General features: G+C 40.0%; 1 protein-coding gene across 2 annotated transcripts in view; it reads left to right on the top strand.

The window, feature by feature from the left end:
- MDFIC (MyoD family inhibitor domain containing) overlaps positions 1-24,379 on the top strand; it is a 99,125-nt gene that overhangs the window by 62,458 nt on the left and 12,288 nt on the right. For both annotated transcript variants that reach the window (XM_090042246.1, XM_090042247.1), the window contains exon 4: positions 7,183-7,458. In XM_090042246.1, the coding sequence (XP_089898372.1) occupies positions 7,183-7,458 (276 nt within the window). The remainder of the gene's footprint in view (positions 1-7,182; positions 7,459-24,379) is intronic.

Here is a 24,379-nt window from a genome sequence, read left to right as displayed (position 1 = left end):
ACTGCCCTTCAAGGGATTTGCAAGGTCCTGCAGTGCTTCTTAGCACAGATCTGAAAGTATTCTTGGCACATCCTTATGTACTTGTGACACTTTCACCACTCACATACCTACAGATGCCAATGTTGGTCTTCCCTTTCTGGATTGAGAACTGGTGATATAAAATAAATTACTCCTCTCCCCAGCCCTGCAATTTCTTTGGCATTCTGTGGATGTGTTTTGAGACATGTTTTAGCAAACTATTCTCAGTGTGGGTCCTGTAAAACTTCTATGAGCAATTTCTCTATTTTCTTTACAAAGAAATCCTGTTTCATAAAAATATATTGTATTCATTTTGAAGACAGCTCTTGTAAAACATGAGGACATTTCTAAAAAGATGGTTGATGCTGTTAGTTGGTACTTTGTTTTCCTTGTAAAGTCAGCATGGTATAAAAAAATTCAGTGTAAAAGATTGATTTTAAAAGATAGATTGTACCTTGTTATTTAGTTAACGTATGCTTTCTGTGATACAGAACGTGCAGTATATGCTATTTATTCCCTAGAAAATATTCAAAAATAATTGCTGACAAAAACCACTTCACAGGTTGACTCAGAGGTACATCTTGTAATCTGAATGTTAATATTCTAGATAGCAATGCAGAGGTAAGTATTGATGTAGTTTGAAGATTCATGTGGAGGCTAGTCAGGGTTTTAAGTTTGCAGGGCAAGAGCAGCTGAGATCTTTGAGGTCTACCAGCTTCACTAAAATTATATGCTAATGGAAATATGAGTACATAAAATTTGTAAAAGCTATTTACTATGGTCATTTTGAAATGTTGCTACTTATATATTAGGAATTATGTCTGTAGCATGTCTTTGTAATATATATTATGATGTTAATTTTACTCCAGGATATAGATAACTTGAAAAGGCCATGTTTTACAGTGTACAATTAGTTGCAGTGTTCTTTAGTTTCCCCAAATCTGGGTTTGTATTATAGAAATACGCTGACCAGAAATTAAGGATCTGACTTCATTGCCTTGGATCTAGTCTTTTCCTTGTAACCTGCACAAAGTGGGAGACAGCAGCTAACAATCTAACAAAGTGACTGTACAAAAGCAACGTAGAACAGAGAATGGACATAGAAGTTATTGTTTTCTAAAAGCTGATTCTCACAAATAAACAAACAAACGAAAGAAATGGCAAAACTTTTTTTAAAAGTCAAGTCTCTCATATTTCTTCAGGGTTCTTCAGAATACTGGATAAAATGTACAAAATCAAATCCTTCTAAATTTTCATATTTTTACTTTTTTCTACCAAAATGGTCCTCTAATGAATGCTTATGATATAATCTTTTAAATAACATGTTATGTTCTTCCATCTCTGTGAAGGATAATCAAACTACGTAGGCAGTAAACAGGTAGATACTTTTCTAGAGGTGGCCTTGGCCTGCCTGGTAAACTTTACAGGCATTTGTTTAAGCAGACCTGGAATTGTTTGTGAAATGTGGTTAGGCTACTACTTAGTGTTTGTCCTTTTGGCAGTCATGTAGTGGCTTATTTTATTGTTTTTTATTGGCTTAACGTTGACCCTTATAAATTTATATATCCCATATATGTATTTGCTAATGTGTTTGACATGTCTTTACCCTGACTCTTTTCCATTAAAAAGGATGTTTTCCATGCTGACATGTGTTCTCCTTAAATACACAGATTGGAATGATTAATAGGTACAATATATGTGCATTCTCACTGTTTTATAAAAAACTTTGCATATTAGAACAGAATTCTTATTTTAGGCAGTGAAATGAATGCCGCCTGAATGTATGGATATAAGTAGTATGGCTGGAGACTTGTCATAGACATTCTAGCTTCTTTTTTTTCTAATTTTGACAATTGCCTTGTACTCAAGTCTGCATATAGATGTTCATAATTACTTTACTAAAATTGTGCTCATTTTGGATAAATGTTAAAATACTGGAATATTTTGTCATCGCTTATTCACCTCACAATTAAATTACTGTGTAAAGTTGGTTAAATAATAGCAGAAGTTATTGTATTAAAGCTCGCTTTGTAAAGAGACCAATGACAGGGAAGCAGTGAAACACGCTAATAGATTATATGCTATAGCAATATATTGCCTTTTTTATTACTTTTCCACAGGCAGCAGATTCATGTATAGTTATTACTAGCTACATTATCTGCTAGTTTTCTATCAAAAGAGATTCACTCTATTGAATCATTAATCCAATATTTATCATTCTTATTGAAAACTCACTAGTGTTAGCACTGTATAAAATATTGACCTAAATCTACTGGTTTTGCTACATATTGAAAACATTTTAACCTAAAAAGCACTGTATTTCTTAGGACATATGAAACTATTCATTGTGGATGTTTAAAATGACAATATTTCTATGTTGTGCAAGAAATGATTTCAGAAAAAATATCTTTAACATAGAGCAGGTGACCAATGCCATCGTAAGTCTGAAGATGCTGAATGTTCATACAACTGGTATTTGAAATTTTGATGTGTATTGCATTAGTTACTGAATATCAAGAATAAAATTTTTGCTCATACATAGAGTGTAAAATGGGGTCTTTTGTAGCAGCACATGGCCTGTTTAGAATGATATAACAGATGCTGAATGTTCACATATCAAACAAAATGCCATCTTTCTGTAGAAAAGAGGTGTCAAAAAGTTTCTTTGTACCTTTAACGCATGTGATTATGTAGTACAAAATGCAGAGTTTGTAAAATTTCTTGAATATACAGGCAAAAATGAATAATTCAAAACAACTCATAAGTTCTACATTCTATTGTATCTTTTATAACGCAGGCAGAAGATAGCATTGTGTTCCCAGTAGAGCTGAATTTGCACAAGTTACACCTCTGAAAATGCCAGATGGTCTATGGTCTACTTTTGAGAGCTGTCACATATGTAAAGATTTGAAAAAAGAAAGACAGCTGAATGAGAGCAGTGGATCATTAAAGGGAGAGTGAGAGTCCCTGGGTATCACTGTGTTTTAAGAAGCATTGTGTCGTTTCCCATATTATACTTTTTTTTAAGATATACACAACCTTTAAAAAATAAGGTAAAAATATTTCTGTTTTAAACCACATGGTTGCAGCTTAATCTTAGAACTGTCAAGTGCTTTTGTTCTTTATGCTAGAATGCAGTCATATGGTTCCTAATTGGTTTCAAGTGTATTTTAACCATAAGATTCAAGTCTCCCTGGTGAAAAATTATCAATAAAGTTAAAATAAATTTAAATTGAGATAACTAATCCATTTGGGGGTTTTATTCAGTTTTGATTTGACCTACATATCATATGTGAATACTGCAAAGCCAGTCAGCTAAAAAGTTGTATGTTAATACTAAAAGGATGAAGTAAGAGTACTTTGGGAACAGAATTATTATAAAAAAAGCCGTAGTAAAAATAATAATAAAAGAAAGCTAAAACAAATAACGGAGTATTGCTTAGTTTTCCCAAGACTTGCTGATCACCTTCAAATTGACAGAAACAGACCTAATTTTGAAGACTGAAGATTGGATAATTTGTCAAGTTATTGTATTGTAATGAAGCTCCAAACATACACAAACAATTGCAAGCCATGACCACCAATTTAGCTGGCTTGGAAAAGGTCATAACTGTCAATTTTAGCAAGTTTGTGCCTAGACGCAGAGAATTCTTACTATATTCTATTGCTTTTATTTATTGTGGAAGATTAACCCCTCCCAAGCAAGTTTGGATAATTGATGCTGCTATATTATTTGGTAGTTTTGCCTCCTAGGAAAAATACATATCTATTGGAAATATAAGTGGGTGAAGCATGTTTAAGTTACCTTTTGAAATGTGGAACGGATTACTAATATTTTCTTAATTTATCTTATTTAGAGATGGAGAAGAGAGACACCACATACACACATGGACACGCACGCACACATCACATACACAAATTCTTTTCCAGAATCTGCTACTGATTCTTGCATGACTGTGGCCAACTTGCCCTCTGTCCATCTGTAAAGTGGAAAGGTCACCTTTGGAAAATGCTTTGAGAACCCTGAATCAATGTTCTTTAAATGTGCAATGAACTTTCTGTTGTCAGTGAAACATATGCAAATTATTGCATAGACCCTTTACAGTTGTTTACAAATGTCAGCAGAATGTATAACAACACAAATAAATTCCAGAATCTGTGAACAGCCTCTTGTACCTATGCTGTTGTTCATACATTTGCCAAGCAGAAGAGCAAAAATTAGAAGGACTGGTTAATTTCAAGACTGCAGGCAACTGTGAAATGATCAGGAATCATGTCAGTTTCATGGTGTTTCTATTGCTTGGCAAAACCACGAGTGTCAACTGTAGAAACAGATGCTCTAAGTCCTCAGGGGAAGAAGAGCCCAAGAATAAAGGCAGGGTGACCACTGATAGTGTAACGGAGTCATTTCTTCAACCTACGCTTTCCTTCCTTTGCATCAGACCAGGAGCCTGGCATAATCACTGTCTGATACACGCTGCCCATTACTAGGTTTGGAAGGGCACTAGAAAAGATTTAAAAAAAGACAAAGTACTGTAACGTTACCTTGGAGCCAAGGATTACAGGAGGTTAGGTTTTTCACCAGGCTAGTGCCCCCCCAGACCATGCACTTGTGTGTCTTTCATCCTGTGCATTTTTGTCTGCTTTGTATTAATGAGGCTAGTCCTCCCGCTTGCACTTCTTAGTGTGTGGTAATTTTAAAGAAACAAAGAGGGAGAGAATTAAATAATAGAAAACATTTCATATCGTTGAAAGATTGAGAGGCATGCAAGTCCAGGATAAGTAGAAGCATTCTGAAAAATGGCTATAAATGATGTGTATTCTGTATCCCTGCAAAGTGTTTATTTGCCCATTGTCAGTTCAGTTAGGATGGCTCTGGTTCAAGTACACATTACACTATTCCCAAATTTTAATTTGTATGTTTTGTCAAAGCTCAGGTAGAACAAATGTTTTAAAATGGACTCAATTGAACTGCTTTTTGTGTGCTTGTGTGCATGCACATATATCTGTAAGTACCCCCTCCCCCTACTCCCGCATATATACGCACACTTCTTTTTAGTTAGCTTTGATATGTGAAAGTAGTGACTTAATGCTAGAATGAAGCTGTGACTGGGATGAGGGTTTAGGACCAGATTTAGATCATTCTTGTATTTTAGGGAAAGCAGTTGGCAGGCTATAGGCTTGCTCTTGACAAAAGGAAACGTGCCAGCTGTTTGTTAGGTAGTATTTGGAAGTGTTAGATGGATATTGTAGCTGTGATGGTCTAGGAATTCTCTGAGAGGTAAGGATTTTTGGGGGTATTATCTTTTATTGGATATTTTTTATTGGGATAAAGTTAGAAAAACTTTTGAATGCAAAACATCCCTCTTCATCTTTGCATTCGAAAGCTTGCCTAACTTTATCCCAAGTATGTAGCTGGTCCAATAAAAGATATCACTCAAAAAAATCCTTAGGCAGTCTTTAAAAGGTAGGTTTTTTGCTGGATGCTGTAGTGTTCCCATATGACCAGAACATTAGGCCAAATGTTCACATCTTCTGCACCTGGGGAGACGAGAGTTTGCCCTTTCCTTCAATTGCAGCTGTTCCTTTAAGTGTCAATGCCATTTATTGTACTGAGGTTAACATCTTATTCTTCACCTTAGATCTATACTTGCAGACTATCTAGGAATTGGAGCAAGTGAGAAGGTTTGTTTATAAAGTAGAGCTGAACCTTATGTGTGTGTGTATTGCAGATGCTCTATGATCCATCACCGGATGGAGTTCAGGATTTTTTTTTTTATACTGTAAATCTCTGAGTGGTTTAGAACCCAAAACATCATCTCACTCCCAGGTCTGATGCCAGATTAGTGGAGGTGCTTAAGCAACTGCATTTTATATGATCCATTGTAAATGTAAACATGGGTTACATTGTTTTAAAATCTTATAGATCCTTTTTTCCCAAGGTAAAGCAGGTTGCCTAAATTGGAAGCCAATACTTTTGTTTCAAAACAATTTATAAATTAAGAGCATATGAAGCATAACAACTTTTCCTGAAATACACATTTAAAAATCCTTGAAAAACACATTTTTAAATTAAAAAAAAAATCCTTTCTTGTTTGTTTTATATATTATACTCGAAGAGAATACTAAGTTATACAGATTTCCTATTAATAGGAATGTATAAGAAAAGTAACCATACAGTCTTAATCTAAATACTATTCTGGACAGTTTATGCACCATATTCTATCTTGTAGGTATTAGAACTTTATTGATCTGTTTATTTTAACTGATTTTAAATTGTGACTATGGATTGAGAAATTGCAGTTTGCATGGGTTTTTCACTTTTCTGTGTGCATCAGTTAATGGTCTTTTGATTATGTTGCAATTGTAAGTTGAACCAGCTGCTTGCAACCAAGTCCGTGGAGCCTTCATCCCACATCTTTCCCAAGAAAATATGACTCTCAATATTAAATAAGACTCTTGTAAGCTCAGTTAGCTTCTTCTCCATTGCCTGATTGGTTTGTCTTGACTTTTTGGCCTCCCTTTGCTTTGTCACTTGGACTATTTTTTTTCCAGGCCAACTGTGCCACTTCCCTCCCATTTCATTTCTGTATCTCTTTTCTCATTACCCTCCACTTCTACCCTTCCTGGTATATGCATTTTGCCCCATGTTCTTCTTAATCTTTTTACTGTTGCTCTCATTCTAACACTTCCTCTTTTCCCATTTCTTTGTTGTTTCCTTTGCTCTGACATGCTGTATTCTACCTTCCTAGCTTTTTTCCAGTTCCAGAGGTGGTCTCTGATTTCTTAGTTCTCCTTCCTGCTTTCTCCTGCTTACTCAGGGTAAATTCTTAGCTGTTCAAGGCAGGCAGCATGTCTTGTTCCATGACTTTGGAAATGCCACAAGAATGTCTTGCATTCAAAAACCTGTCTAACGCTATCCCAACTACACAGTTGGTCCAATAAAACGTACCCTAGGAAATCCTTGCCTTTCCCATTAATGACATTTTATGAATGTTTGATATAGTATTTTTAGTCTAGAGATGTTTTTCATTAACTTCTCTTTTTCCATCAAGTCTCCGGTCACTGAATACAAGCAATGAAAAGTTATCTTCTCAGTCAGGTCTCAGTCTGTTCAGATACCAATTTACAATTAAATTCACTCTTTCTCTTTTTTATTTTAAGCACAACCTCAACGCCTGCCTCAACCAAATACTTCATCACTGGAAAAGAGTGAAGAAGAAACTGGCAAGATACAAAATGGCCATGCAGGTCTGAGTAATGGAAATGGAATTCACAATGGGGTGAAGCATGCATCTACAGATAATAGAAAACTTTCAGCACCTGTTTCACAAAAAATGCACAGAAAAATTCAGTCCAGCTTGTCTGTCAACAGTGACAGCAGCAAGAAGAGTAAAATAAGCTCTGCATATTCTCAGAAACCAGGTTCTTCACCTGAAGGTAAGCTGAAATTCGTATAAAACTGTACTGAGCACAGACTATCCAATCCCTTTTCACATTAATAATTATACAATCAACTGAAAGTAATTGAAGAGCATGACTCATGCTGCAGAAGCAAATAGAAATCATTATGATAAAACATAAGTTACTTCCCCAAAGGAAAATATTAAGTATTTGAAGGAAATTGAAGCAATAGGAGATTTCTTACTTTCAAATGTTTTGTCCACCACAGTCTAATAATATTTTGAGACTGAACAGTTGATATTCTAACTTTATAGTGACTGTTGGCAAAATCAGTACAGATATACCACAAATAGTTTTAAGAGCATTGGTTCAGAAGGTTGGTAAATACTTACATTTCAGCAATGGGAAGTTCTCCGAGGCTGAGATTTGTTTCTAAAAATGTGCTGTTAGCAGATTTCCTTTATTTCCATGTGCTGTGACTATCAGGAGTTAAAATCTGGACCTGTCTCGTAATGATTATCATGGCTTACACTATATTTAGTCTATGAATAATTTGCATAAAAATGTTTCTTTCTTTGTCTCTCCCCATATGCACAATTAAAATGAACAAGAGTAAATATTTTTTTTGTTTGGCTACGTGTGCACGTGTGCACGTGCATCCACTTGACACAGGTATTCTAATGGCCCCAGAGTTCCTAAGATTATTTTCAATCCTCTGCTTTTTGATTAGCCCTAATACACTTGAAAGATTTTGCTTCTGCCTGTTTACTATTAGGAATTGCTGGGCGGGAGTCAGCATCAGCTGTGACACCGCTGGCAGGTTCTGCAATAGGGATCTGGAACTTGCTGGCTGGGTCCATAGCTGATGTTGTTGCCTGCCTGCTGCAGCAGAAGTCCCCGTCTGGGTCCACACTGAGCTTTGGAGCTTCTGGATCACTATAGCTCTGGCCAGGTTCTGGAGGGAGGGAGGGGAAGGGAAAAGTGGAGATGGAGGGAAAACATGGAGAGGGAGCAGGAGAGAGAGACAAAGAAGAGAAGAAAGATGCTGAGAGAGAAAGAAAGATGGATGTGGCATTCTACAGGTCCCCAAAACTCATTAAGTGGCCCTCCAACTGAAATAATTGTCCACCCCCGTTCTAGGTCCTATGCTTCTCCATTGTTCATTTTATAGCTCCCTTTACCCTTTACACCTGAGCAGCCAAGAAAGGAACAAAAAGAGTGCAAGCTTGAAGGTATGCAAATTAGTAACATGGCAGCTGCCCTGAAAGCTCTAGCCTTGACCCTTACTGTCAATCTGTTACAGCCTTCTTCACTACCCTATGTCCATTTTAGCTAATAACTGTTGGATGCATGGACCACTGGCTCAGCTTCATGAGGGGTGCTGGAGAGGGGCTAGATAGTGCACACAATGGTGGTATGTGGTGTGGTGGCAGAGCCATGTGCTAGAAAGTTGGAAAGGTACAGGTTCAGATGCCCTCTGGGGGAGAGAGACCTAGAACCTACATCTTCTGCTTCCTGTCCTAACTCACTTAGCTTCTGGGTTTAAAATATTGTGTGTACTCACCACCCCCTAGTCTTTTTCTGGACTTAAGATCAAGTACACACATTTTATTTCTCCAGTAGTCTAATGATTAAGGCTCTGACCCAAGGACTGGGAAATACAGTTTCTAGGCCCTCCTTCAAAGGGTTTGAATTTGCATCTCTGACTTTCCAGGGAAGTACACTAAACACTAGACTATGGGCTGTTAAAGCTGAACCTCCTGGGCAGAAAGAGATACATGGGTCATTAGGGTACTCAGAACAGGGATTATCACTCTGTGACCCAGGGATGTTAAACTCACTTCATGCCCCAGGCTGGATCTGGACTTTGGGGCCCCATGTGGGTTTGATCCACCACAGGGCATGGAGTTGTTCTGGTCTGAGATACTCCACACCAGCTCTGGCCCAGGGCAGCATTCCCAGCATAGGACATGTAGGAGTGGTGGCGGCAGGGCCAGTAGCAGAAGTAGTAGTGGGGTGGGAAGCAGCAAGTGGCCACAAGGAAACTGAGGTTGTATCAGTCCTCACTTGCTCTCCTACCACTGGGGGCTCTTTTCCTCATAGATTTCATAGATTTCATAGACATTAGGGCTGGAAGGGACCTCAGAAGATCATCGAGTCCAGCCCCCTGCCCAAAGGGCAGGAAGTCAGCTGGGGTCATAGGATCCCAGCAAGATAAGCATCCAATTTGCTCTTGAAGGTGTTCAATGTAGGTGCCTGAACCACCTCCGCTGGCAGACTGTTCCAGACCTTGGGGGCTCGGACAGTAAAGAAATTCTTCCTTATGTCCAGCCTGAAACGGTCTTGCAGGAGTTTGTGACCGTTCGACCTCGTCATCCCTTGGGGCGCTCTGGTGAACAGATGTTCACCCAGATCCTGGTGGTCACCCCTGATAAACTTCTAGGTGGCCATCAGATCACCCCTGAGCCTCCGCTTTTCCAGGCTAAAGAGTCCCATGGCTCTCAGCCTGTAATCGTAAGATCTGTTTTCCTGACCTCTGATCATGCGCGTGGCTCTCCTCTGGACTCTCTCAAGCTTCTCCACATCCTTTTTGAATTGTGGAGCCCAAAACTGGACGCAGTACTCCAGCTGCGGCCTCACCAAGGCTGAGTACAAGGGGAGAATGACGTCCCGGGATTTGCTCGAGAAGCATCTATGGATGCACGCCAGCATTTTGGTCGCTTTATTAGCCGCAGCATCGCATTGGAGGCTCATGTTCATCTTGTGGTCAATGATGACCCCCAAGTCTTTTTCTTCTGTAGTGCTAACCAATGTAGCACTGCCGAGCCTATAAGGGTGCTGCAGGTTTTTCCTCCCAAGGTGGAGAACCTTGCATTTTTTGGTGTTAAACACCATGAGGTTCTCGTCTGCCCATTTGCTGAGCTTGTCCAGGTCAGCCTGAATCACCCGCCTATCTTCTGGCGTGGATGCTTTGCCCCAAAGTTTGGTGTCATTGGCGAACTTGGCCAGTCCACTCCTGACTCCAATGTCCACATCATTAATGAAGATGTTGAATAGTATGGGTCCCAGGACAGAGCCTTGAGGGACCCCACTGGTCACAGGGCACCACGATGAGTGACTGCCATCAATCACAACCCTCTGGGTCCGACCATAAAGCCAATTTCCCAGCCAGCGGATCATGGTGGAGCCAAGGCCACAACTGGGCAGTTTGGCCAAGAGGTGATCATGGGATACCAGATCAAAAGCTTTTTTGAAGTCAAGATATATGACATCAATCTCTTCTCCCTTGTCCAGGTGATAGGTCACCTGGTCATAGAAGGAAATGAGATTGGTCAAACAAGACCTACCCGCAACAAACCCCTGCTGGCTATCCCTTAGAATGTTAGCTTGGGCCAGTCCCTCAAGGATGGCCTCCTTAATAAACTTTTCTAAGATCTTCCCCAGGATAGAAGTCAGGCTAATGGGCCTGTAATTAGCCGGATCCACTCTCCTCCCTTTCTTGAAGATTGGCACCACATTGGCCTTCTTCCAGTCTTCGGGCACTACACCAGAGCGCCAGGAGTTTTCAAAGATCCGTGCCAGGGGCTGGGCTATGATGCTCGCCAGCTCCTTGAGTACCCTGGGGTGCAGATTGTCAGGGCCGGCTGACTTGAAGGTATCCAGCTTCTCAAGGTGTTCCTTCACGAGGTCAGCATTGATGGAGGGTAGGGGATCCCCCTCACCCAGATTTCCCTGTCCCGTAGCAGGCATGGGCATCCTGTATGACTGATGAAAGACTGACGCAAAGTACCTATTTAATAGGTTGGCTTTTTCCAACTGATGGGGCGTCAGTTGTCAGTTGCCCCATCTGGTTTAGCAGGGGTCCAACATTGCCCTTGCTTTTCCTCCGGCTCCCCACATATCTGAAAAAGGACTTTTTGTTGTCCTTGATGCCTGAAGCTAGTTGGAGTTCAGTTGCAGCCTTGGCTTTCCTGGTTTGCTCCCTGCAGGACCGGACCAGTGCAGAATAATCCTCCTTGGAGGTGAATCCCGTCCTCCATCCTTTGTAGGCTTTCCTTTTTAGCCACAGTAGGTCCGCTAGGTCTCTGGAGAGCCAGGCGGGCTGGTGTGCCTTCTTGCTGCCTTTCCTCTATGTTGGAATAGATTTAGTTTGTGCACTGAGGATCGCTTCCTTGAGAAGCAACCACTCTTCTTGAACTCCCATCTCCCTGGGGTCATGGTCCCTGAGGGCCTGACTGACTAGCCTCTTGAGCTTGTCAAAGTCGGCTTTTCTGAAGTCAAGGACTTCTTTGTTGCTGATTGACTTGCCAGCTTTACGGCGGATGGTAAAGGTGATCAGCTCGTGGTCGCTGTCACCCAACTTCCCAACAATCACTAGGTCGCCGATTACATCGTCCCCCGTAGCCAGTACCAGGTCAAGCAGCGCTTTGCCTCTCGTTGGCCCATAGACTTCTTGAGTCAGGTAGAGGTCATCCACGCACGAGAGAAAGCTTTGCGCCTGCTCAGATTTAGCTGAGTGATCTTCCCATGAGATGTCTGGGTAATTGAAGTCACCCATGACTAACTGAAGTCACCCATGACTTCATGGTCTAGGCAGTAATGGCATTAGGGGAGGACAAACCAGGCGACTGCCCAGGGCCCCACACTTTATAAAATTTACAGTGAATATTTGTATTATCAATATTGTATTAAGATACTTTCATTGCATTTTCATGGATAGGGCAAAGTGAAATTGAAATAAAAAATGTCTGACTTGCTTATAGGTCATCAAAATTTAATTTATAAGGGGCCCCAAGTGACTCTCTTGCCCAGGGCCCCAACAACCCTAAGACCCTTGCATTTTGGGTCTTCCATTCACCATGGAAGTTGCATGGTGGTACATTTCAAAGCACCTTGGAACAACGAAGTTGCAAGAGCCATCTATGGTGGCACTGAAGCCAGTAGATTGAGTTCATGATTTAAGCATCTTATTTTCCATGTCTCTGTCTTTTCTTGCACAGCTTGACACAGGATGATTTTCAGAGGTGATGAGCACCTGGAATTCTTTTGAATAGGTCTCTTTATATTTTTTTTTTAAAGTTTCAAGTTGTTTCATTTAGGGCACCCCAAATTTGAAGGCGTAAAAAATAAATGGCTCTTAAAAGTGACTTGCTAATGTTAGCAGCAAGCCATTGTGGCGGCAGAGTTAAGAGCAGAACCAGAAACTCTTGACACTTCAATGATTAGATTGTACTCATTCAAAAGTAAAGTTATAAAAATAAAACTCCATGAAAATAAGATTTTATTTATTCTGATCTACTTCTTAGGTAGTTTGTTCTTGTATTCAGGCCTCCACAAACTGGTTTTGTTGAAGTGAATCCAAGTGACCACTAATGTATCATTGAATACATGGTTCATGTTATACCTTTTCAGCCTCCAGAAAGATGTCTGCATGTGAGCAAAAAGAATTGCATGGAGATTGGTGGAGCATACAGAAAAGAGAATGGTTCAGTAAAGAGGACAGGCATAGCTTATAAATGCAGAAGGGCTGTGGAAAGGAAAGAAAATAGGTTTCAGCAAGGGTAGATTAAGGGAAATTAAAAACAGTGTTTAGAATGGAAGAGGCATTGAGAAAGGCATTGAGAAAGGTGAGTTGAGAAAGCCAAGAGCCTGTGGAATCCCAACAGAAAGGGAAAATTAAGTGAATTTTGGATAAAATTAAGGTTTTACATGACAAAGAATTGACAGGCTATGGGGAAAAAGAAAGTGAGGCTCCCCCCACCCCACAAAAATCACAAGGGTATAATTAATCTTATAGGCCCCTATGTCTCCAAAGCAATAGAGTAAATAAAGTTAAATGTTACTGTAAATTCTTTGCAGGCTTTTTTTCCTTGAAAGTTTTATAATAAAATTCTTTAAAATATAAAGACAAAGAACAAATATTGCTGGATCACAAGGCCTACAATATTCCAAATATTAGATTCTGAATAAATGAGGTTAAATGAAATATTAGATTTTTTTCATGCTAAGTGGTCCCTTGATTCAGTGCTCCAAATACAGTTTTAATGCATGGACTTAAATCTGGCCAGGTAGGTTTTAGGAGTTGTTTCTCAGATATTTCAGCATCACCTAATTAAAAGCTGCAGTAATCATATTAGAAGACCTTTAAAACTTGCTGTCTGATAAAACTGTGCTGAATATTCTGAGTGATCCCAGCATTCCAAAAATAAACTGTTGAGAAACACTTTCATATCCAGCAAGGCTTACATGAGTGTAATTTCCTCAGTATTCATTATTAATCCATATTTTCCCTGAAGGAGGTGTTATTGCTCCCTGCCAGCTACTACAAAAACAAAGAAACTCTGAGATGGAAAGACAATTTCTCTCTTTCTAAAAAGTAATTCTGGGATGTTTAAGCTTTTCTTGTTCGAAAGTTGCAACTTACCAAACTGAAAAAGGACATGGTTAAGTGGCATGCTACAATGGTGACAATTGTTCTGTGTTTTTCAAACACATGAATAGTATACTTTTAGTGATGTAAATTTCTCCCTGAGAAGTAAAGCATTACAGAATTTTCTGTACCTTATTATGGTTGCTCAAATAAATAATAGTATAATATGGTAAGTAAGATTTAGACCAACATTTTAACTAACACTTTTTCATTGTTTTATGAGCAAATGGCATCACTGAAATTAATGATCTGAAAATGAATGGGAAAGGATACTTTAGTGAGTGTCTGTATATGTAACACAAGAGTCTCGCTCCTGTGCCAGTTCCCATATGTCAGATGGAAGGACCAAAGCAGTTTAAAGGGGTACTGAGCAGGGGAAGAAGCTATCTGGTCTGGAATTGTAGATGAAACCCTTATAGTTACTTTTAAGAGATGTTTGCCACAGGCTGACATTAGGCATGGTAGAGTTGGGAGCAGGAAGGATGGAGTTGGGTGAAGCCATTTCTCACAATGATATATCCCATAAGAGAGCCTGACAAGGCTGCTGTAACTTAAGACTGGTTCCCAGGACTGCCTAAGTTATGCCTAGGACTTCTGGAGGCCCTTTAGCAACCTGAGGGTAGGGGTAGGAAGGAAGGCAGTGCAAAATCACTTTAGCCACTTTCCCCTGGACTATGAATTGTTCATTGTACTACTTATACATACAGCACAAAGAACTCAGCCAGGATGTGCCTAAAGAGCAGCACTTGATGATTCATTAATTGTTTTCACTGTACCCTCTTAATTTTATTATCAGTCATGGATATTGACACTAAGCAGAATGACAGTCATTTTCTGGGGGTTTTTTAAATGTATTTTTTATTTTCAATCTGTCAAAGTAAGCTTTCTATCCAACCCCCCCACTCCCTCAAAATCTGTGGCCTTTTAGAGACACTCAGTTTCACCTTGGAAAGTTGCTGCTCTCCCAGGAAAAATCCATGAGTGTACAGATGTTCAGATAGTTTTCTCATACAGTAGAAATGGCTGTTCCAGGATAAAAATAACATTGGAATAACCAGGGTTAAATCACTTCCAGGAGAGTTTCTTCTGGAAGAACGCATGTCTACATGCTGTGCCTTCTCAGGAGAGAACACGGCCCTCCAAGATCCCACCCCCTGTAAGGGAGACAGTGCGTTGCTCTTTGGACTGTGCTTCAGCAGGGAACAGATCACATCCGCTTCACAGTCCCTACATTGTGCTTCTGGGAAACAGTGGCTGACTATGGCCAGTCTGGCTCTGACTTCTGTTGCCAGGCAAACTAAGGAAACCTGCAGAACACACTGCAGTGTTTGCACAGGGCTGCACAGTATCAGTACTACAGCCTCTTCACTCTTTAGGACCTCAGCATTTGAATGCCTGTACACATGCCTCTAGGTAAGTTTTTTTATGAGGAGAACAAATTCTCCCAGATTATTTGAATGTGTTGATGCAGCCTATGCTTTAATTGGAAGAAAAACAAAAGTGAAACTTGCTGGGCATGTCTACATGTGCATTAATGCACTGTAATTATGGTGCATTAAGTATAGTGTCTGTACTAACAGGTAATAACTTAATGCGCTGGAATCAGCTCTACCATCCAGTAGCATCAGCGCACATTTTTTACATGATGCTAATGCACAGTAGACTAATTCTACTGAGCATTAACATGGCTTTTCCTGTGATACACTAATGCATAGTAGAATTAGTCTACTGTGCTTCTAGCATCTTGTTTACACATCCGCTGTGTTTAACTAAGACTTTAAAGTAGTTCATGAGCGTGTATTGTTCTTCTGTTTTGGCGTGTAACATTAATTGGCTTATTTGAGTGATCCATGGCAACAGAATGTCTGACAGAACATGTCCTATGATGACATTTGTAAAATATGAAAAACTTCTTTTCCCCTATGTGCTAAAATGACTTAAATCAGGACAACATGCATAGAGTTTTTAAATATACTTATTGGCTATAGTAAATAAAATAATTGGAAAAAATGACATCTATGTAATACTTTGCCTGTGACAAATATGAAATTACCTGTGTACTGTATCCACTGAATTTGGCTAGCATTTATTTATTCAGAAAACTGATACCATTAAAACATCAGAAGGATGATATATTTATGCACATATATACATTAGGCCTGTGCAATGCAGCTAGTATTCACTTTGGATTTGAATTCAGATGATTCAGGGACAGTGATTTGATTCGGTGATTCAAATCACTGTCCTGAATCGATTTGGCTGCTGCTGAATCTCCTAATCACCCAGGCCCATCCCCCGTCTGCTTTCCCAGCCTAGCAATGGCTGCCCTGCCCACCCCAGCTCCTGACACTTGTTTAAAAAAAAAAAGCCCCGACTCAGTGCTGCCGGGTGTGGGGGGTGATCTCTGCTGCCCCTCCACTGGCCCACGCTGCATAGGGGTCTCTGCCACAAGCCCCCCAACCCCCCCTGCTCCCCTAGTCCCCCCCATGGGTGCCCTGCCTGGGCCAGCTCCAGCCCTTTAAGAAAAAAAAAACCTGAGAAAAGCCCCAGACTCACCATTCCTGCTGCCCCCTGCTGCCCTGCACCACATGGGGGCTCTGCACAAGCCCCTTGAAGTGCTGAGGCTGCTGCAGGAGTGGTGAGTAGGGGGCCATGGGGTTAGCCCCCCCACCCAGCGACATCCAGCGAGCACCAGGGCTTTTCTTTAAAGCACTGGGAGATGGGGGGGGGCAGAGCAGCCATGGGGGGGCTGGTAGGGGGCCCCCACGGTCCCCTCCCTGCTTGCCTGTTCCCTACTTACCAGCTTGGAGTTCAGCTGCAGCTCCCTGCTACAGCCACCAGGGACTGCCTAAATCATCAAAACTTTCCAAATCTGAAAAGATTTAGAGAGCTTTGAATCAATTTGGACCTTTTAATTGTTCCCCTTACTGGCTTTGGATTCAGAGATTCGGCCACCAAATCGGGCCAAATCTCCTCTGAATTGAATCACCACCTGAAGCTTGCACAGCCCTAATACACATCCAGTGTTTCAGGAGTGTGTGTTTTATACTATTCCATTTAAGTTGGAAACCCAAAATTTTCCAGTCAACATTTATTTTTGTACTGGACAAACATTCTTTACTTGGTTTTTACTTAATGTAGTGAGTGCTAAAACAGTTGCTTTTTATGTGCTTTTCTGAGTGTGCATTGGCACCCTGATTCAATGACTGACATTTAAAAAGAATGCACACATTGAATGTATAACCCAGCGCTGCACAAGTAAAGTGCAGGTCACTTGAGTCATTGCTTTTTCCCCTTTTTTCTAGACTTCAAGGGCCTGACCCACCACCCACTGGTCAGGCCCTAAGAACTCTATTCAACACTCTCTAACTCTGTCCTCACTGAGGCAAAACTCCCATTGTCATCTTTTAGAATTTGATTTCAATGGGAGTACTGCCTGAGCATGAAGTGCTAAATAGGCTCCATTGTTAAATAATGGCTGTATCATAGTGCTGTTGGCAGCCAGGCAATGCCCAAATGTAATCAAAATGATGATTTTTAAAAAGGGAGATTCCTGGCATGTAGTGGATTTTAATACAATGATATTTGCATTTACATATAAACTTGACAGCTACTTAATGTATTCTGCAAATGACTCAGTGGGGTTTGGTGCTTGTGCAAGGACTATGCCCACATCATTGCTTCATACGTTTAGAGTCTGTGATTTGTAATACCTGCTAGAATGTTTGTAGTATATGTAGCATTTGCTATGGCGAGCAAGGGGAGGAATAGTGCAGATAATGAGGCACTCTTATCTATTTTATACTGGCAAACTTTTCCATACCACCACTGTATTTAAAAATTGGATCATCTTTTATATCAGATGTATTCCATTTTAAGAGCTCATGTTCTGGGTCCTGATGAAAGTTTCCATTTACTTCACAACATTATATGTTTGCTTTTTATATAACTGGTTGGGTTTTTTTAATTTTCTGATGAAGAGACATATGCCTCTTATTGTTTTGCAATTTTTCCATTTTGGCTGCATGTTTTGCTAAACATAATCCTGTTGTTGGCAGGTCAGATTGTTCTTTGTGTGTTTAATGTTTTTACTAATCACACATTTTATTGTGTGAAAACATTTTTCCCTCAAGAAGGATGCGGGGTGGGGGGAGTGGGGAATAGAACACCAATTACATAAATTATATAGGTACCAGGGGCTTGGGCAGTTACCTTCTTTAGGCTACTGCAAATGTATTCCATATCTATTTCCCTCTCTCTCTCTTTTTCTCAGCTAGCTGCTCTTGAGCTTGTCTCTTGTTTGTATCAGAGTGCTGCAGTCTGTCGGTGCCCCAACGTTCTTAGTTGGCCTTCTCCAGGTCTGCTCCTCCTTTCTGCATGAGACCTGTAACACCTGCTGAGACTTCTGTTCATCTCTCTGTATGGGCCTTGAGTAAACCCCTGCTGAGCAACTCAACTGCCACTTTGATTGTGGTTTTGCCCTTTTTGATTCTTGCTGTGAGACAGCAGAGTGCCTGGAGATTTGTTTTGAGTTGTCTGAACTCTGAATATAGTTAGCTAAAAAGCTGACCAAGGTCAGCATTCTGTAAGTGAACTTATTTACCATTACAGACATGAAAACCTTTTATCATATGTGACCTGGCTGCCTGGTATGAAAGTGTGTTGGGTCAGTTTGTGACAGGTTAGTGTCAAATATTACAAAAGAAGCACCGATAAGGCTGTGTGTGTGGGTTTTTTTACATTATAGAGTTTAACTTTGGCTGATCTTGTACTTTTTAGGTAGTCATGTGATAGTTCTATTCAAACCGTAAATAGAATGATACAGTTGTTAAAATGGGGAGTGATAAAAGGAATTAAGTTAAATGCTTACTAAGTATATGGGCATTGAAGACCATGTGAAGATACAAAATGCTATAATGATGTTACTATTTATGGTGTTTTTGTGACTGTGATGATGAAATATTTGACATGTAATAGAAAACACAAAAGTATTTGGTAAAATGTTAGTGAAGATATTCAGGATCCCAGTTGTAGACTAGATCCTTGGCTTTTGAATGTAGCTAATGATTTTTTTTCAAATGATAAGGGTTAGCATCCAGATGCAGAATATATTGGGCATGTATGAAAACAAAGAAGGAGCTCTGTCTTAAAAAAAAAAAAAAAAAGGAAAAGGATGTGTTATACTTTGTTTCAGAACACAGTGTATTTCTAATTGTGAGAAACTTGCTTTTAAACAAGATTTATTAAAGTTATTTTTTTGCTTGGCCTGAGACATTTTGTTCAGTTGAGCACTTCTTGTTTGCTAGAAGTTGGGGAAAGGAAAGGGAGGGTAACCCCTCATTTGGCAGAAACTAGATAGACCCACCATAGCTTGGGTTTTTATCATTTAGTGATAACTCCTTAAGGCAAATGAAGAAACTATCGATTGGCTTTGAACAAAGTCTTAAACCCTTATCTAGAAGAATGTAAAAGTTGCTGAACAATCCCCTGTGGATTATGTACTCAGCCAATTTAACAATTACTTTAATTGATATAACAATTAAAACATGTTGATTTACACCTAAGTACAGTTTTTATAGTAGGTTTGGTATACATATTTCCCAGGTACAAAAACTAGATGCAAGTATTTTAAAAAGATATAGCTTAATGTATTTGGGTATTTGTTTTATAGAATCCTACATTTTAGTATGATATAAAATAGTAAAATATGTATTTCATATTCACAAGATGGTATTTTTGCTACGTTAAGATGGCAACTTGAATTTAATTAAAACAGAAGACCAACACTTCAAAATTATTAAACAAAACATGAATGTTTTGGATTCAGAAACAGAAACTTTTAAAAAATAAAACATAGTGCACATTTACAATTAACTTATTTATTAAATGCTAGTATTAACTGTTATAGTATTAGCAATATGAACTGTAGTTGGTGAATTAAACCAATTATTCCAAATCCCCGTGGGGAAAATTTTCTAAAATGCCCAGGTGGAAGTCATTTGAGCATAAGTTCCTACTTGCTTAATTCTCTTTGAAATGAGTCAGTCAGTCAGCAGTGTTTTTATCTTGGTTGTTTTGAAAATGTTTACCTCCTTCCAAGTTTTTAAACACATAAATTTCATCCATCTCCCCCTTTTTATTCATAGACTGAATGAGAAAAACAAACTTTCCTGCTTTTCAACTCGCAATTGATTTCTCAACTTTGAACAAACCAGTCTAAATGAACACATTCATTCTGTGCCTGCAGAAGAGGATACTGCTGATAAAAGCTGGTTTAGCACTTCACCAGACTCTGGGTCCAGGTGTTTTGCTAGTGACTTGTACCACTTTCTGTAAAACACACTCAGCAAACATATATTGCTTAAATTAGATTTACCTCTAGCCCTGAGATGTATTAGGGTTGGCATGATCAATAGTTGATTAGTAGATGCCTTGTCATAGCAACACTTTCCTCTTTGACAGTTAGGTATTGTCGCAGGGCACTAAGGTACCTGGTCCTTTAAGGGCAGAAACTGCCTAGAGAGAGGGCCCTAGTAGCCAGGCAGAAACACCTCACAGGTGCAGGTTTCTGTGGCAACAGGCTAATGAGAGAATTAACCAGCACCTGTGCCCAGTCAGCTGATCGGAAGAAGGTGGGGCCCTGGGCATATATAAGCCCCAGGGCTGGAACTGAAGGCAGTTAGGGCCTTGGTAGCTGCCAGGGGCAGTGGAGTTTGTATGGAAAAGCTCCACCAAGATACCTGGGTGCTTGTTCTGCTGCTGGTGAGACTAATGAGCTTTAGGAGCTCCTAAAGTACCTGGGGCTAGGAGGCACACATTGTTGAGGGAGAAACTGGCCCTTTTAAAGAGGCAGAATGTGACCTCCAGTGTTATGGTTGCTGTTATGTTATAGCCCAGGGGTTCATAGTTGTTTGGAAGCAGGAGGCCTCATTGGGGCACACTACTGTGTAGAGCCCCAACCAGTGAGGGTGTGCAGACAGGGCTGCGGAGAACCCAGCACCTGGTGACAACAGGAGGCCAAACTAGATGGAGGCCTCATAAAAAGTGACAACATTTAATTACCATCTGTAAGGCATGGGGTATGGTAAAGGGGAGGTTTTGGAGCCATGCATCTAGCCCATAGGGCTCAGGGTGTCTCAAGAGGCATGGACTTTGAGTAAGTCCCAGCAAGGGATCCAAGGGCGTCAGGATCTAGTAAGGTTCAGTAGGACCATGGCCACACAATCTCATGGGAAGCTTCCCAAGTTATTATTTCATAGTTTCATAGATGTTAGGATCAGAAGGGACCTAATAGATCATCAAGTCCGACCCCCTGTCCTGGGCAGGAATGAGTGCTGGGATCAGATGACCCCAGCCAGGTGTCTATTCAGTATCTTTTTAAATATCTCCAAGGAAGGGGACAGCACCACCTCCCTTGGAAGTGTATTCCATATTTTGCCAACCCTCACTGTAAAGAATGTTTTCCTGATGTCCAATCTGAATTTGATCTCTTCCAGTTTGTGGCCATTATTTCTAGTTACCCCAATGGGCAACCTGGTAAACATTGTATCCCCTATTTCGTGCTGGCTCCCCTGATGAGTTTGTAGATGGCCACAAGATCACCTCTAGGTCTCCTCTTGCGGAGTCTGAAGAGGTTCCTGTCTTCCAATTGGTGCATATAGGCTTTTCTCTGTAGTCCTTCAACCAGATGAGTGGCCCTCCTCTGAACCCTCTTCAGACCATCCACAGCCCTCCTGAAGTGCGGTGTCCAAAACTGGATACAGTACTGCACCTGCGGCCTGACCAATGTTGCCTAGAGAGGAAGTATCACCTCCCTGGACCTGTTTGTGATACACCTACTTATGTAAGAAAGGTTGCAGTTAGCTTTACTTATTACTTCATCACACTGGTGACTCATGTTCATTTTGGAGTTGACTACTACTCCAAGATCCCTTTCCGCAGTTGTGCTACTTAGAATTGTACCTCTCAGGTTATGGGAGTGTTGATGATTCTTCCTCTCCAGGTACAACACATGACACTTATCCTTGTTAAACTGCATCCTATTTTGTTCGCCCCATTTTCCCTGCCTGTCCAAATCTGCCTGGATTCACTCCCTGCTGTCTAGTTTGTGTACCTCCCCTCATAGTTTTGTGTCATCAGCAAACTTGGACCTGGTGCTTTTTACTTCCTCATCCAAGCCACTAATGAAAATATTGAATAGTACCAGTCCCAGGACAGAGCCTTGGGGAACTCCACTGCCTGTATTTCTCCACGTAGAAACTGACCTGTCCACTACCACTCTCTGGGTGCATCCCAGATGCTAATTTTCTACACACCAGACTGTGTAATAATCTAAATTGCAACTGTTTAGTTTATTTGTAAGAATTGGGTGTGACACTGTGTCAAAGGCCTTTTAAAAATCTAAATAAATAAAAAGGCCTTTGACACAGTGTCAAACAACAAGATGTGGCTGGTGAGATTAGAAGGTGTCCGCAGGGTGAAGCTGGCACGGTTACAGGGCCCTAAAGACATCGTGGCCATTTCTAGGGACTCCGTCCCATGGCAGGTATCTACGCTGGTACTTTGTGTTCATAATGTTGGCGAAAAAATGAGGTGGAATAAATGCTCGATCCAGCCACATCTTTACTGGCTGCAATTTAACTTTGCTGTTGGGTATTCATTGTTTCAATGTTTTTTCAAGTTCATTCCAAATTTCAACAGTATCTGCAATACAGCCATGGATCTTTGTTTAATTGGCATGGTCCGAAGTTATGGAAATAAGTTTTTCTGTATTCACCCTAGTTTCTACATTTTTCTTTAATCCAATGCTGACTACTCCAGCTATGATACTTCCATTAATTTTTTTACTGTTTACCTCACAAATGGTCACCAGAATAGGCCAGTTCTTAATAAATTCACAGATTCACAGAATTTTAGGGCTGGAAGGGACCTTGTGAGATCATGGAGTCCAGCCCCCTTGCTCTAAACAGGAAAGACTGCTGGGGTCAAATAACCCCAGCAAGGTGTGCATCCAGTCTCTTTTTGAAGATCTCTAGGGCAGGTGCCTGCACCACCCCCGCTGAGAATCTATTCTAGTCTCAAATAGCTCATAGCAGTCAACCACTGAATTCCATCATGCATCTTGGGGGAGAACTAGGTTGGATTCTGTAGCTCAATCTTCAGTGAAGCGCGAGCAAATTGGTTGTTATGGAAGTGATTTGCAATTTCAACAGTATTTTCCCTTATTCTTGGAGTATTTAAATCTTTAGCTAAAAGAGGCATTAAAAGAGTCCTGTACCCATGTATGTTTTAAATTTGCTTTGTTATCTTTTACATTTCTTCTCATCTTTCCTACATTTGTAGAATTAGGTTCCAGCAACTGTGATGACTCTGTTGATCCTTTGAGTCCACTAGTATAGATCTTGTATCTCTTGCAGGGTCAGGCCCCTAATACATGAAATATTATATCATATTTTTAAAGCTTGACCTCAAAAGTTAAATGTTTTCTCCCCTCATTCTTATATAGAAGGAAACCAGCCTTCAACTCCGGAGTTTTTAGTAGAGGCTCATTGACTCAACATATTATTTTATTTAAATAATTTTAATAGATTATATTGAATGCATACCATGGCCTATGCTACATTAAATTCAAATTTCATTTTAAGCTGGTTTATTTTAAAAAAAGGAAAACAATTATAATCTAAATTAAAGAAATCTGATTTAAATTTTTAAAAAAGCTGGGTTTTTAAATAATAAAATATTTTTTTATCCACCCTGGTGGCAGAGTTGGAGATGACAGTAGAATGGGTGAAGTGATATACTGTGAGGACAGTTCAATACTATAGAACAATCTAGAAGAGTCATTGAGCCAGGCTTCTCTGTATGCACAATTTTGAGACAGCCAAATGCAAGCTCAGACATATAGAAATATAGAATTTAAATCACAATTAGAAGATTGGTGACTATTTTGGAGATCAGTTGCCCTTTAAGGGACTCAGGCATCATAGTGGATAACCAAGAGAATATGAATCTCTGATGCAATTTGGTGGCAAAGACAGAAAATGTAGTCCCTGGATGTATGAGTAGAAAAATATTGAGTAAAAGTGGAAAGGTGGTATTACCTTTGTGTATGGCAGTAATGAGACCATTACTGGAAAACTTTGTACTGTTCTGGTGTCGGCACTTTAAAAAAATATGTTGAGAAATTGGAAAGGGTTCAGAAAAGAACTACAAGAATTATTCAAAGTCTGGGAAACTGAAAAATGTCTTGCAGTGAGTAATCTAAATAAGATTGAGCTTTTAGTTTTTCAAGAGAAGGTTAAGAGGTCACTTTGATCAGGGTCTACAAGTACCTTCTTAAGGAGAAGATTTCTGATGGTAGAGTGCTCTTTAATCTAGCAGACAAAGGCATAACATGATCCAGTAGCTGGAACTTGTTGCTAGACAAATCAGGCTTAGAGATGAGGAAACTTATTTTTAGCAGTGAGACTATAAACCATTGTGGGCGATGTAGAGAATAAGAGAACTTTGGGGATGAGGTTATTTTTC

The sequence above is a fragment of the Crocodylus siamensis genome, chromosome 4 (genome assembly GCF_052110815.1).
Source record: "Crocodylus siamensis isolate JL-2025a chromosome 4, ASM5211081v1, whole genome shotgun sequence".
NCBI classification, from domain to species: Eukaryota; Metazoa; Chordata; order Crocodylia; family Crocodylidae; genus Crocodylus; species Crocodylus siamensis.
The sequence above is the reverse complement of the archived record's forward strand: the minus strand, read 5'-3'. Positions and strand labels throughout refer to the sequence as shown.